The sequence below is a fragment of the Montipora foliosa genome, chromosome 14 (genome assembly GCF_036669935.1).
Source record: "Montipora foliosa isolate CH-2021 chromosome 14, ASM3666993v2, whole genome shotgun sequence".
Classification (NCBI taxonomy): domain Eukaryota; kingdom Metazoa; phylum Cnidaria; class Anthozoa; order Scleractinia; family Acroporidae; genus Montipora; species Montipora foliosa.
This window is the reverse complement of record NC_090882.1, coordinates 2823135-2839086: the sequence shown is the minus strand read 5'-3', so window position 1 is coordinate 2839086 and position 15952 is coordinate 2823135. Positions and strand designations below refer to the sequence as shown.

Here is a 15952-nt window from a genome sequence, read left to right as displayed (position 1 = left end):
TGCAAGTTATGGACAAAAAGATTGGGAAAAGACCAGCTTATCACGGTACTGTCGACATCTCTAGGCCCCCCAGCGTGCAGAAAAGTGAGAGCTCTCTCATGCGGTGGTGCATAAAGGCCCTGAAGAAAGTGGACCTAGAGGTGCTTTTTCCTCCAAAGCCAACCCGTCCAAAAAGCTCTCCAAGTTCCGTGAAATCAGAAACAGCCAAAAGAGAGAGAGGTGCGGTAGTTGTATTATGTGCTTGATATATATAGGTTATTGACCAAGTGTGAGGTCAAGATGGCTGGATATTGGCTAAGTTTTTTTTTTTTGCGTGTTTATGGACCGAGACGAAGTCGAGGACCATAAACAAGCAAAAAAAGAACGAGTCCAGCCAATGTCCAGCCATCTTGACCAAAAAAACTTGGTCAATAAAGGATTTACCCGGAAAGAAACCTCTCTCTGAGTAGAGAACCAAAAAACTCAACTCAGATACGACGCTAATTATGGGATTGCGGCCTAAGTTGCCAGTATCCTCTTGCTCGTTCATCTCTCCACCATATACTTGGGGTCCTCCATCAACGGTGCTTCGTCCAGAAGTACCAGCAATGTTAGCTTCTCTTCCCGTTTCACTTGACACCCTTCACCAGCGGAAGCATAGGGGAAGTCTGGTTGTGGTTCGTCGTTCCTTGTAGACTCTACCTGTATCTTTGTTTGGTCATTTCTATCACGTCTCAGGTGGGCGGTTACAGCATGAAATGTTTTTGGAGGATCGGTCTTCGCTGTCCCTCCATTCCGGAACTTCCGTCCCATTCGTGTTACCATTGGATCAGTGTCATCACAATAGTAAGGTGCTGGTGTTCCCTGGGTCTTGCTTTACAGGAGGGAGGTCCTCCCAGGGTTTCCCTGGCAGCCAGTCACAAGGGAGTCACAGGTTTCGATGTAGAGTAAGGCTAGAGTTTCCCTGACCTGATTCTGGTCTTACGTCGAATACTGGGCTCCCTCCCCTTTTCTTGCAACGACCAGATGATTTGGTCCTTCCCATAAGACACGGAGCTTTCCTGGGCCACCACGAGGAGTGAGATTGCGTACCAGGACACGATCTCCTACTTGCAGCGCTGATGAGCTTACTCGTTTGTCATAATTCTTTTTCCCTCTCATAGCACTTTTCATGGCAGATTTTAATGCGAGTGATGGCCGATTTCCACTTGGTAACATACTCCAGCATGTGATTTGCTCCTGATTCCTACTCGAGATCAAACATTACATCAATTGGCAGGCGAGGATTGCGACCAAGTAACATGGCGCATAACCTGTTATATCAGTTGTATGTATGAATGAGTTTAGTTACATGGTCCTTCCAGCTGGATTTGTGAGTTTCAGGTAGGTTTCGCAACAAACTGAGTAACGTACGGTTCATCCTCTCAACCAAACCATTGCCCTGTGGATTGTATGGAGTAGTCCTCGAGTGTAGTACTCCAGACAGTTCCTCAAGCCTCTTGAACAAACGGTTTTCAAACTCGCCTCCCATGTCATGATGGATTTTCTCGGGAAATCCAAAGCGTGGGATGAAATCATTGAAGATCTTGTCTGCAGCAGTAATAGCGGTCTTATTACTCGTCGAGTACGCTTGTGCATACTTGGTAAGTGATCTACCACCACCAGGATATATTAATAGCCTCCTGAACTTCGCTCTAGGTGCACAAAGTCGATAGAAACCATTTGAAGAGGAGCCGTTTTTGTAATTGGCTGTAATGGTTCTCTTGTTGGTAGATTTGGACGTCTCTGTTTTAGGCATCGGCATACGTGATGGATAAAGTTTTCTACATCTGTTCTCATGTGTGGCCAATAAATCTCTCGCGGGCCAGAGCTAGCACTCTCTCAACAACAAGGTGGCTTATTTCTTCATGGAGTTCACAGTAAACGGTGCGAGCAAATTTCAGTGGGAGAAAAACCAGCTGGGTACGATAAAGTAATCCACTTTTTCTGTGTACATGAAGCTTGTGCCACTCGTTCAGGAGCGTACAAACCAAGGTGATTCTTGATACTTTTCCTTCACGGTCGGTTTGTGGTTTGCTTTGATTGATTCAAGGACGCGTCCAATGTGAGGGTCTTCTCTCTGTGCTTTCACTAAATCCACCACTCTTACTTGATTGCAAGATGCTAGTGACAGGGCGTCGACAAGATGGAGTTCTTCTCCATCAGTCAGGGCTGTCAGCAGAATTGAGTCCCCATTATTTGACAATGTCCTGGACTGCCGAGATTGCATGCAAGCTTTCGGGAGTTAACTTCTCAGTACAACTGTCCATGTAGGTGTGGAAGTCACGGGGCAATCGGGAAAAGCTATCAGCATCAGCATTCAACTTGCCTAGTCGATACCGTATTTCAAAGTTAAAGTTTGCAAGCTCTCCCACCCACCGCAATCCTGTTGCAATGTAACTTAGCGGATGTTAACACATAAGTCAAGGGATTGTTGTCGGTCTATACTATAAATTCAGGAGCGTAATAGAGGTCCCTGAACTGTTTTGTCACTGCCCATTTCAATGATAAGAATTCCAACTTGCCAGAGTGCATGTGGTAGTTGCGATCAGACGGGGTCAGAGTCTAGATGCATATGCAATTACTCGGGTAGAGCCGTTCTGCTTCTGATACAAGACCGCTCCCAAGCCATCCTGTGATGCATCGGTGTGTAAAATGAATGGCTCATTATAATCAGGGTATGCCAGTAGAGGAGGTGAAGTTATTTTATCTATTAGGGTAGCCAATGCAGACTGGTTCCTTGGTTCCCACTCCACTGGTGACGAAGATGTAACTGTCCACTACGCAGCCCTGGGCTCTGTCTGGTTGAGGTAGCGTTCTTTTTCCCCAGTAGGTCCTGATTGAGGAGATCATAAAAGGGTTTTGCTATTTGTGCAAAGTTTTTGATATGACGGCGGTATACACCAAGTAGACCCATGAGTCTTCTTACTTCTCCAACGGTCCCCGGTTTTAAAATCCTCATTGCAGTTACTGTATTCGTAGCTTTGAGATCTATTCGGTACCCGTCTTGAGAAATAACTCTTCCAAAGAAAGACACTTCCCGTTTGAACAATTCACTCTTTCCAGGCTTAAGCTTCACACCATAACTCTTCAACCGACGAAGAACTTTACACAGATGTTCAATATGTCTCGAAAAAGTTTCTGAGAATACGATTACATCATCTAAGTAGGGGATACACATCTCGACATGCACGTAGCTCGCCAAGACAGCTCTCCATAAATCTTTGAAAACTTGCGGGCGTATTCATGAGTCCGAATGGTATCCGCACCCATTCGTATAACCCCCAAGATGTAATAAACGCAGTTAACGGTTGACTTTTCTCGCCGATGAACCCCTGATGAAAGGCTTTTTCCTGATCCTGAAAACTAAACCACGACTTGCCCCTTAGACTGTCCAAAGCTTCCTGGGTCCGAAGAATAGGATGCCGGTCTGGCACTGTTTTCTAATTTAATTCTCTGTAGTCTATACATAACCTCATTCCGCCATCTTTCTTGCCAACACAGACAACACTACTTGAGAATGTTGATTTGGACTTCCGGATGAAAACTCGGTTCAGCAAATCTTCAACGTAACCTTTAACTTCTGGGTAGAGTTGACGGGTTATGGGAATGTAATTCGTCCGCGCTGGCTGGTCACTAGTCAATCTAATATCCATCTCCAATTCAGGAATGCAGCCAACGTCATCATCGCTGGTTGCGAATGCATCCGCTGTCAACAACTGTCTTGCCTGCTCCTTTTTCTTACCGTCAGTCCACTCAAATAAACTTCAGGTAACAAGGGCAAGTAACTTTCAATCCGCTCAGCCGGTGTATCGTGTTCAGAGGGCGGTCCCTTGCATGGGGTCGGTGTCTCAGAATCCTTAAACCTGACTTCAACAGGAGTAACTGACCAGACAAGTTGGAGGCGCCCCAGGACAGCTCTTCCAGGCAAGGTGATGTCGTGGTTTGTGTTGTTGGTCAATGCGACTGATGAGATGGTTACATCACTCTCCTTCACAGTGGTAAGGGATTCGTAGACTGCCAATCCTGCAGGCGAGGCTGTCCACTCATCTATCTCAAAAATGACAGGGGTCTTACGGTAGATTGGTCCAGTATTATCACGAAAGGGTAAGTGAACATTCTCCCCTGCGGGGACAGTGTGTGGCTTCTTTGTAGATTTAACTAGACAAAGTTCATCAGAATTGGGAGTACGTATTAGGCTTATCAACGCTTATATGTCACCACTTTTACTCATTTTAAAGCTTCTTAACATCCTTCCCAGTAATGCATCATCTTCTTTGCCTTCAGTATTCTTGACCATTAATTCTATAACATTAAAACCAATGATGGGCTGCTCAATGTTCCGGCCCCATTGTCACCAAGACCGGAACCCTTGTTTCTGTCTGATTTTCATTTGTTAACCTTACACCAATCTCCACCCATCCACAGTAAGGGATATTTGTCCAATTTGCTGCTTGCAAACTTATGGACCCATCTGTACCAGGTAAGTGTTCAATATCTCTTATTTTGACTGTTGGTAGTTGGATCTTCAGGAAGTCTATTGAAGCAATTGAAACTTATACTCCTGTGTCCATTAAAACTTTTGTTGCCTTGTCATCCAGGTAGCAATCTACCAAACACTTTCTTTCCACCAGCTTAACTATGCGCTTCTGTTGCCTGGGAGTGATGTGACTTGCATACACACCTCTGTCTTGGGCATCTCCTAACCCCTTTTATTTAAATGATTCCCTCTCAGAGAGTTCCTTGATTGCTTTGCATAACACTTTATGCTTTGGCCAATGAGCCTTCTGGCAACGCACCGAACAATACCAAACAGACTGGCACCCTGAACATTGTAGTCACTGTGTGTGGCAATAGAGCTCCAGGCAACAACTACAATGGTGAGACTTTTCTTTCTCTGGCAAGGCTACTCCCTGTCCCGCGGGGGTAGCCTGGCTGCGTTTCCTGGATAACTTGAGCCTGGTCTGACAGTAGCGTGAAATATGGTTCAAGCCACCACAGAGGTAGCAATGTAGGCATCGGTCGCCTTCCCCCTTCCTTCTACAGTCTTGGCAACCAGGTCGTCTTGTTCCAGCTGTCACTCACTCCCGATATGATGACTAGGTATCATAGTTCCTGCTTTCTGGTTACCTGCTACTTCCGGAAGGGTCTTAAGTAAGAGGTCTTATTTTTGTATGGTTTCATCAGCGAGACCAGTTGCCAAGGCATGCAGGAACAAACTTTGCACTGAGGAAGCATCATACTTAACCCCACTATCAGACTATTTTGAAGCACTAATTATCTTCTGTCTAATTGTGAGTGCTCTCATCAAAACTGACTGAGGGTCTTCATTGGGCAGCTGTGCAATGTTTGTTAGAAGCTGGTAAAGTTCTGTGGCATTTTTCTAATGAAACTGGAAGCGAAGAATCTTACGCAGCCTGGGAAGGGTTAGGTCAGTCATGTTTTCTAGATAGCTTCTTAGTTGCAGCCCTGGCTGTATAGAACGGACTACGGCACTAACTAATTCCTTATCCGAGTATCCCTTGGCAAGCCCTGATTATATTTGGGATATTAGAGCTTGATAACCAAGCGTATCCTTCTGACCAGGGTCGCCCACCACTCCTTGTATTTTAAAATTCCTGCGGAATATGCTTTGCTCAACCACTTTAACAGGATCAGTAATCCCTTCTTTCTGCATTTTGGCCAGTTTTTCCACGGTTTGTTGATGCTTATACTCTAATGTACCCAGTTCTTCCTTGAGTTTCTTTAGGTCGCCTATGCTTTCTAATTCTTCCATTCCCTCAAGTGGCGGTGGGCCCAAATGTGCGATCAGCCCATCTACATACTCAATTTGATCATCGTCGGACAAATCCTCAACTGAATCCTCAATTTTTCGTCTTATGGCCCGAATAACACTTAATTTCCTCTTGCCTTCTACTGCCGACTTTTCAACTTTACCATGAAGAGCAAATTCACACTGAACCTACTCAAGTCCAACGACAAAATTTTGCGAGCCAGGAGAATCAGTTTCTCCTCCGCCATTTTGCTTTTACATATAAACAACACGATCATAAACCCGCATGTATAAAATCCAATAAAACAGCGTTCCTATCTTCCCTGGCCTCGAATCCACACCCTACTATCTTATGACCAGCTGTCCACACCAAATGTTCCCTTAGGCTACGCTACTAGAGGAACCCGTTGCATCCTGCTCGACAAAACGTTGTCCATGGAAACACAAAATTAAGGTGTAATGGCGGCGATACACTCAAGTCCTCGTACACAGTGATCAATCATCCAGTTTCTTCCACAGTTTCTCCCGGACAGGCCCCCAAAATGTTACACAGGAAATCAGAAATGTTGAATTATTCCACGTGTATTTCCACAACTTAACTTTTTAGCTTTTACAACTTCTCTTCGAAAGCATATGGTTCTTTTCTGACGTCGCATACAGTGTCCAGTTCTCTGGCGCATTTCTATTTCTCACACCTGTGATAGTAGTTTGGGAAATACAGCCTCAATTGGCTTCTGATCTGTTTCCTGACAGTTTTCCCGAAAAGATATTCTGCGGCACAAAGCACACTCTTTGACGTATCAACTTGCAACGTGACCGGTTTTGTCACGTCGTTCTTTTAGAGACGCGTGTCGTGTTCTTATATAGTCATCAATGTCTGCAAACGCATCGCTGAGGGTTCGGTGAAATGCTTCCTGGGCAAAAACTGCGCGAAAATTTGAATCTCTCGAAATGCGTAGACTGGAGAATGGTGATTGAGCAAAGATATAGAAACGTTGTCAAATAGGAGCTCTCTTTGTCCAACGAAATTTGCCAGACACCGCCGGAGTTTTTCCATTTTTCACTTTCTAAATAGATTGTAAACTGCGAAACAAGCAGTCTGGCCAAAGTCCCCCACCAAAACGGCATTGTAAATTATGTACCAGTCAAATCGAAGTTTCAACTTTCTCCCCCCTCTCCACCGGGCATTTTAGTTTTCAGTTTCATTTTTTATTAGTTTTCAGTTTTTATTATTTATTTTGCATAAAACAAAAAAAAGCTATGCAATGCTCGCAGTTAGCAATAGCTAGTCGAGGCGAGCATTGCTTACAAATATATTCCAGATAAAATAGTTACAAATACATAACTACACATTCACATAAAAATATATTTTAGAATACAGTTAGTGCAGTGGAGAACAGCTTAAAACCTGTACAGTATAACATATATAAACATGAAAAAAGTAATGCAATGTGGTAACTCCATGAAAGATTTTCAATGATAAGCACGCCTAAGTATTTGATGAACTTCTTACGCTCCAAAGAGATATAGCTGTTAGTGTGATGGTCAAACACCTTTAAGATCTTTTGTCTTGGTCGAAATATAACAAAGTTAGATTTTTTTACATTCAATGACAACTTATTAGCAACTAACCAGTCATAGATCTTAAAAAGTTCTGTAACTTTATTCTCTAGCTCCCTAAGGTTTTTATCAGCATACAAGAGGTTAGTATCGTCTGCACATAAATAAAATTTAAGCTGATCAGAACTGTTAGATATATCATTTGTGTAGACGAGGAAAAGCAACGGTCCTAGCACCGATCCCTGTGGGACTGCTGATAATATTACTTCCTTTTTTGATATGTTTTTGGCCCCAATTTGAGTTGTTTGTTGCCGACCAAGCAGGTAAGAGGCAAACCAATTATTTGTTACCCCGCGTACACCATAGTGGTCCAATTTTTGCAATAATATTAAATGATCTACCGTGTCACAAGCTTTCTTTAAATCAATAAATATGCCGCATGAATACATCTTATTGTCCATGTTATTTTCAATTTGATTAATTATATCTAGGATAGCATGCTCAGTGGAACGCTTTTCACGGAAACCATATTGTGAATCATTAAATATATTCTTTTTCTCGAGGAATGATTTAAGGCGATAATACATAATTTTTTCAAAGATACGGTTGAATAACAGAGAGAAGTGATATAGGCCTATAATTACAAGGATCAGCTGGAACATCGTTTTTGTAAATCGGAATTACTTTAGCAAGGTTCAACTTGGTTGGATAAATTCCGTATTCGAGTGATTTATTCAGAAGTACAGACAAAGGTTGGCTAATAATGTGTTTAGCTGATCTTAAGATATGAGTGGGAAAGGAATACAGTCCATGTGCTTTATTTTGAGGAATAGTCACTATTTCCAGTTCAATTTCAGAAGAAGAGACGGGGTTGAAAAAGAAAGAACCAGGGGAATTTACCTGAGGCAGATATTCAGAAAATTGTTTAAATGGATATGACATTTTAGACGCCAAGTTGTATCCAACTGAAGAGAAAAACGTATTCAATATATCAGGAAACTCGGAGGAATTATAAGATACTTGCTTGGTTCGTGGACATTTTAAAGAGGTTATAACTTTGTGAGCTTTATTCTTTCGACCTAAAAGACTATTGATGCCCTCCCATACTTTTTTAGTATTTTTCACATTTTCTTCAAAATATTTGTGAAAATACATTTTTTTGCTTATTCGTGTGAGCATCAAAACTTTATTACGATTGGTCTTGTAGGCATCAGTGTCACCCGAAGTAAAAAGTTGATTTTTGATTTTACTTCATTTCCTAATTCCCTTAGTTATCCAAGGTTTTGATAATCGCTTAATCATACGCTTTGGGACTGGCTTTAAGGGCCCACTGACGTATTTTTTGGGGTGCGTTGCTAAGGATGTAATGGTTAAGTAATTTGAAAGAGTTTGGCATTATTTTGGTCAGTTTCCAACTTTTGCAAGCCAATGACCCTAAACATGACGTCATCATACCACGTCCATGGTCACGTGACCAATAAAAGAAAACTCTAAATTTGTCTCCGTGCAACGCAATTTGGGTATTTAATCGATGGTTTGAGAATTTGTATTCGTTTTTGCATCCATCCAAGCATGGTTTTCTTTTTATTTTGAAAAATGTTCTTTTTAAAGACATAAACGATACTGAAATACCCATAACTTTTTCAAAAAAGATGATTTTAAAAAATCAATGCTTAGCTATATTCTGTTTTTGGGGGTGAAACGTGCCATGTAAAAAAAAAAAAAAATTCAATTTCAAACCGCCGGAAATTTAGCTTTTTTCTCAAACCGGAAGTCAGTTCGTTTACGCATGCGCAGTTGATCAGATAACGAGCGCGAGGAAGGGCGAGAAAAAACCTTCGATGGAAACAACAGTTTGTGGGGTGACCTTTGCTTGTGAGTGGGTTTTCTTGTCAGCTCATGATATGATGACGTCAGTTACCGGAAGTAACATTTCACTTTCTTAGCAACGTGCGAAAAATCCGTCTGTGGGCCCTTAACGGTGCGTCCCTGTTCAGAAGATTATTTAATTTATTATAAAATGCAGAGAAAGATTTATTCACATCAGTGTTTTTTGAGAATTTCCAGAAAACGTTTCTTCAAATCCCCCCTTCCCCCTCCCCGGGCCAAAAAGCTGTTCAAATGCCTCATCATCTCTCGTTATAGCGGACACCGAGCAGCATCTTGGAAAATTTGCACACATATCAAGTGGAGGCAGTGTGGCCGAGTGGTTAGGGCGCTTGCCTTGAGATTCGGAGATCCCGGGTTCAAGACCCGCTCTGACCACATTTGTTCCCGGTATCCCTGGTTCAACTTCCCAGCTGCACTTGTAAATAGCCAACTGGTTTGCCTCCGGCCAGTTGGGATTCTTAACAGTGTAGTTGTTGTGTTCTATTGTTTCGTTGATTGTGTTTCATTGACCCTGAAAAGCCCCTATGGGGAACGGTCAATTAAGTATGTATGTATGTATGTCTATTTTTTCTGCTTTTTTGATTCATAGAGGGGAGTTTAAGGTTGCTAATGAATTTAGTCTCCTTGGCGACAAAGTAGGGGAAGTTTCAATAGACCTCTTTAGCTTGTACATTTTGTTTTCCCATTTCAGACCACGTGATGTTACTCTAGGGAAAACTTTCTTTCAAATGTTGTCCTATGCACGTGAATATGTAAACATAACTTATGAAAAAACAAAAGGAAAATTCCCTTGAGAACATCACGTGGTCTGAAATGGGAAAACAAAACGTACAAGCTAAAGAGGTCTATTCAAAGGAGAAGTACACAGAGCCGATTGGAACGATATTTCATGGCAATGTGATAGCTGATGTTCCGGTTTTTCCGTGAAAATAATTTTTTTTAGAAATGTAGGTTACTGTACTTCAGTACAGGAGGAAACCCAATTGATGATGGACATTGCTGCAACATACGATGACTGTTTTTTACGTACTTATTACTGTACACAAAGGATACGTAACTCCTGTTCTGTTAAGTTCTGCTCTGTAAATAAAGTTCTGACGCTCTTCAGTGAAAAAGGTACTGGAGTTAATGAAAATGAACACACATGTGACCCCCTTCTGTAAATATGGTTTAAAACTCCGAAGATTAGAGTTTTAAGTAGTAGATGAAATATGAGCGGGAGATCTGTATGGGCGTTTACAATGGCTAGCCAAAATTGTAGCCATTGTAAATGCCCACGCAGATCGGACGCGAATATTTTATCGTACTTGTGAAATGAAACAACATATTGAGTGAAAGGATTGTTTTGTGATTCAGTAATTAGACATGCATGCCAAAATATAGTAAGTCCCAGAGGAGAGAGTTCATCGGACAACAATGAAACTAAGAATAATTTTCAGTCACTGATGAAGCGTGATTAGGGAGCTTGTGCAACAGAACGGCTAGAGAGACTCAGGACGGCAGAATGACGAAAAAAGGTCGCGTAAGATTGGGAATGCACAGTCTCGCGCGAAATCTTTTGGTTATTCTGGGGTCCTGAGTCTTCCAGCCGTCCTGTTGCACAAGCTCCCTATTATGTATGGCGACAGGGCGGTTTCGTTCTCCGAAAACTGAGAAGGAAGAACTGAGACGGTACCAAAAAAAAAAAATCCAATACAAAATGGGCGGTGAACGCTTTTACTGCCTGGCAGAACACAAGAGTGAACAAAAAAGCGCAGCTGAAAACAGGGAAATCAAATTGAATTCATGATGAAAATATCTCCATTGCGTTTTGCATTTTAATTAATAAAGATCTGTATCAAACGTTAACGAATACTAATTAGCTGAGTAGGAGTCTGTATTAAGAGTTAATACAATTGATTAATAACTTATCAAACCTTAGCCTTTCCCTGCTACCTATTCAATCCCTCCCCGTGCTTTCAGACAGTTGATTTGTATTGGGGTTTACAGAGGTGCAAATGTGACTCAAATACTGCCTATTAATTGGTCATAACTCTTATAAATTATTAATGAATTTTACAATATACTATATAGGATCAAAATTAGGCTACAAGACGTACGGCTGTCCGGAAGGCGAGAGAACTTCAAAAACCAAATCAATTGGATTTACAGTAAAGGTACAAATTTGCATATACTCAAAAAATTGCACAAATTCTTGTGAACAAGACTTACTCTTATAGTACAAAGAGAAAGCATTTATTCACTGGCGCATGGATGAAAGAAAGTAGGCTCAGACGCCTTCAGTTGTTGAACAAAATATAGCAAATGCTTCGCATCCAAAAGATTCTGGGCATATTTCATATAAACAAATCAAGTCAAACATCGTCGATGAATTCACTATTATTTCACGAGCAGCGGCCAAAATCATTTTTATAAACTGAATGCATAGGCTTTACGGCGCTTCATGCAACTACACTTAAATACATTCCATACATTCATTCCATTATTTATACACTCCTACATATCAATCGTCGCAAATGTATTAAAATATTCATAAATACACCGGGTCAGTCAAAGCAATTGACCCCTATAAATCGTAACAGGCGACGTCGGTATTGTATTGAATTATTGTCTGTTTTGGAAGTAAAATTCAATATATTTATATATTCAAATAGTCTTTAATACCTTCAAGTACGGAACAAAGCTTGTGTACCCCTTTGGTTTTCAACCAATCCGCCACGAATTTTGAACCATCAAAGTATTTATCAACCCACGTGAACACGTAACATAAAATCGACGCTAGCGATCAAATTCCCCATCCCCTATGATTGGTGAAGACTAAGATGATCAAATTCCCTCCCCCTGGGCAGGAAGAGGCGTGAAATGCCCGGGGTTTTGGCCGGGAGAATGTTGAAGCTTCGATTTGACTGGTACATTTGTCCTGAAAAGCCCCGAGGGGAGAGGAACTTATAACTTCACTCCACTTCACTTCCCGGATTCTTCTTCTACGCATGCGTAGGTAGCTTGTTATACTCACGTTTTATAGCTTTGTCAAGATCATATACTGAGATCGCCAATTCTCACATCGTTTGTCACCATTGAATTTTTGAGTAAAAGTCTGAGTATGCATCACTAGAATTCATTACCATAAGCTACCATAACACCTCGTGCGAGTCTAACGATCTCTACATAAAGCGTTTGAGACTGTCCATCCAAGCAAATTCTTTTTCTAGAATCGGAGCAAAAATATGGAACAAAATTCCTTAATCCTGAAGAAACCTCTCAAAAAATGTATTTAAAAGGAAAGTTAAACAAAAACTGAGAAAAAGTCCAAATGATAAGTTATCCAAAAGGAAATCCTTTTCCACTTAGATCTTTAAAGATTAAGAAGAAAGTGAAAGATTCATTGTATCAGTAGCAAAATAAGGATGAAAAGTACTGATACAATGAAACTTTCACTTCTGGATTACTACGTAGCAAATGAATCAGTTTAACGATTTACAGATTAACTATCTCACTCGTAATAGCTGTATTATCATAGATATTGTTAGTTCATAGTTTAGGTTTATTTTAGTTTAACTACCTTAACTTGTATAGCATAAATGCATTTATACAAAAATTTAAACAACATTCATACCTTATAAAATAAATAAGTAAACAAATAAAAAAATAAATAAATCTCGGACTTGTAATTTACTTATCCAAAGCACACCGGCCTGGATCATTGTAAATAAAATATGTATGTACGTGTATTTATGTTAATTATAGTTCTTTCACTTCGCAGAAAAAGCCTTCCAAAAGATGTTCTTAGTTAATTGGATTATACTGATCCTTCTGTTCAACTTCGTTCAAATATCACGAGAACGAGCAGTCCACCCTAACCTCTATTTTTCGCCGAATGAAGTCAATCGCTTGCGACAGCAGGCAAAGACAACTCATCGGGAGATTTTCGCTGGCATAGCAGAAGCTGCTGAGTATATAAAAGCACAGCCTTTAAGATATCTGCCACCAAGAGACTGGTTTAAATTTTCTAGTAGATGGAACGAAGACCATGGGAATAACTTTGGAGCTTTAGCTATGTACTGTGTGTTGAACCACACTGACATTAAAGCTAGAAATATTGCTTTGCAATTTTTTGACAACTTCGTCTCCTTACCAAACTGGCGTGTTAGGGCGAACATGGTGGACGACGTACCTGTGGCACATAGCTTGGTTGGCGTAGTAACGGCCTATGATTTTCTTTACGAACACCTCGATGTTGGTTTGAAAGAGAAAACTTTCACGAAGATTGCAAATGTCACCAAGGAGCTTTACGAAAGGTCCTTTAAGCTTTCCTGGGGTTCACAGTACATCCAAAATCACGTTGCTACTAATTATGTAGCCTTGTTAATAGGAGCATTGGTCGTTGAGCAAGAATTCGAAGAAGCAAAGATTTGGAAAGCACGAGCACATCGTATGCTTCATCGTACCATGTTTCTTCTTAATCTTGTCAAGGATGGTTCTATGGAAGAAGGAGTAGCGTATGGTTCTTACACTTCAAGGTCTCTGACTCAGTATATTTTCCTGGCTAACCGACACCTTGGAATTGACTTGACGAACAACAACTGGTTGGCAGAACACTTCTGGTTCATGTATCGTACGATTCTTCCAGGATTCACCGAGACTGTTGGCATTGCAGATTCAAACTCCAATTGGTTCTACGGACCCGAGAGCCAGCTCGTTTTCTTGGATAATTACGTCATGAGAAACGGCTACGGAAACTGGCTTGCAGGTCGAATCCGAAGAATGCGATTAAAGATCGCTAAATTGCCTGCTTCCCATCGCTATTGCACGCTCCATACCGAGTTCATCTTCTACAACGCAAGTATTCCAGAAACCGAACCTCCGAATGCAACAACTCCGCAGCTTCATGTTTTCAAGGACTGGGGAGTCGTGACATACGGAGGCGGAGCGTTAGATAAGGACGGAGGAAAGCATACATTTCTATCGTTTAAGACGAGCGTATTGCACGGAAGAGCGATGAACAACATTTTCAGACACAAACCTCTGACGTGGATTGAAGGGTGGCGTAATTTCAACCCAGGCCACGAGCATCCAGACCAAGGATCCTTTGTATTTGCGCCCCATGGTGTCCCTTTCATCACTGAGGCACTCTACGGCCCGAAATACACATGGCTAAATAATGCGCTTCTATTTGGCCCAGCAACGATTCCCAGTTGTTCCGAATCTCATGAAGGACAAATTGGAGACTGTAAGCAGTGGATGGTTTACAAAAACGAGTCCACGTGGTTTGCTGATGCTGAACTTACCGCTGCTTCGGAGAAAGATGAAGTTGTTTTTGCAAGTGGAGAGTATTCGGGGTGGTACAGATCTTCTTTGGGTCTGAAAAGTGTTTACCGTGCTGTTGTATTGTTAAACCCAGGGGTTCTTCTGGTTGTTGACCATATTGAGACCATTGCAGAAAGCTCAACTCGTTACGTGAGTGCGTTTTTCCATAACAGATACAATCCTTTCGTCTTGAAAAAAGACAAGTATGGAGAAACGTTGGCTTCCATCATGCTAGAAGGCCACCCTTACCACGTCCTCTCATTCAACGGTCATCAGGAATACAGCGAAGTCCAATCACAAAGTACAAAGTATCCTTCAGAGGCTGGGATACGAGAGACTCATTTCCTCAACATAACGACAATTTTAAATCCAAAGCAAACCAGATTAGGGTATTTGTTTGTTTCACCCGGAAATAGTGTAACAAAACTTCATCTTGAAGGAGAAGAAACCGGAGTACATGCGCATTTAAACATAAATGGCCTTCAACACCAGGTATCTATCGCTACAAACTTTAAAAAGCTTTGTGAGTTTCTTGGAGGTGATGGAATCGCAAAGCTTGTAATAAAAAATACAAAGCAAACGATTGTGTTTGGAAGAGTAGATCAAGTTCTACGCATCTCCGAGGAACGTGCTCATGAAGTTTATTTGCCAGAGATTTATATTGGCCTCTTTGCCTTGATTATTGGATTGGTTACCTGTCTCTGTCGCCAACGATCACACCGACGTTTGTTTATCTGCAACCAGCGAGTGCGCGTGTATTTCGTGGGTGGATTGATAATAACATGGTTATTTATAACATGGTGGATAAGAAAACTATATCAATAATCGTAAGGCAATAAAGACTCCTGGGCCAAATAAATGACGTTGTCAAGATATCTTGTTGCGTGAAGGATTGAATCGCTTTTACGAAACTCGGCAGGAATGTCACTAAGGGCCGGGGTCGGAGATTTCCCCCGGCTACTGCAAGTCTTAGCCCCGCCTCCTTTGATACAAAACCAAAGCATTAAAAAGTAAAAATACATCAAATGAAAACCTCGTGAATTAAGAAACAAACCCATAGTTTATTAACACAAACTCTTTCACCTTTTAAAATGAGTTGACTTTATAATCACCGTGAGGCTGACTGAAAACGCGTAGTATTCAACAATGTTATCTTCCTGTAAGCGTGCGCTTTTTACGAAGTGTTCGTTGTTTTCGAAGTTTCTGGTTTCTGGATATGTCATCAAAGAAACGGAAGACAGAAGAGGAAAAACAAGGAGAACTGGATTTCTCTTCTGGCTCCGCTTCAAGGTAAGATGATGTTTAACTGAACAAATCACCGTTTGGGCTTCAACATTTCTTTTCCAAATCGACCACTGGGATGATGCCTAAGCCAGTTTAATAGCATAAGATACATGTGGCCTA

General features: G+C 41.3%; 1 protein-coding gene across 2 annotated transcripts in view; it reads left to right on the top strand.

The window, feature by feature from the left end:
* Positions 1 to 15952, top strand: part of LOC137984887 (dermatan-sulfate epimerase-like protein) — a 28293-nt gene that overhangs the window by 11010 nt on the left and 1331 nt on the right. The window contains exons 1-3 of one of the 2 annotated variants that reach the window (XM_068832220.1): positions 4005 to 4125; positions 11315 to 11397; positions 13005 to 15952. The exon at positions 13005 to 15952 is cut by the window's right edge and continues 1331 nt beyond it. In XM_068832220.1, the coding sequence (XP_068688321.1) occupies positions 13022 to 15373 (2352 nt within the window). In that variant the 5' untranslated portion in view covers positions 4005 to 4125; positions 11315 to 11397; positions 13005 to 13021 and the 3' untranslated portion in view covers positions 15374 to 15952. Of the gene's footprint in view, positions 1 to 4004; positions 4126 to 11314; positions 11398 to 13004 lie in introns of those variants that run through there. The other variant, XM_068832218.1, reaches the window with a different exon arrangement.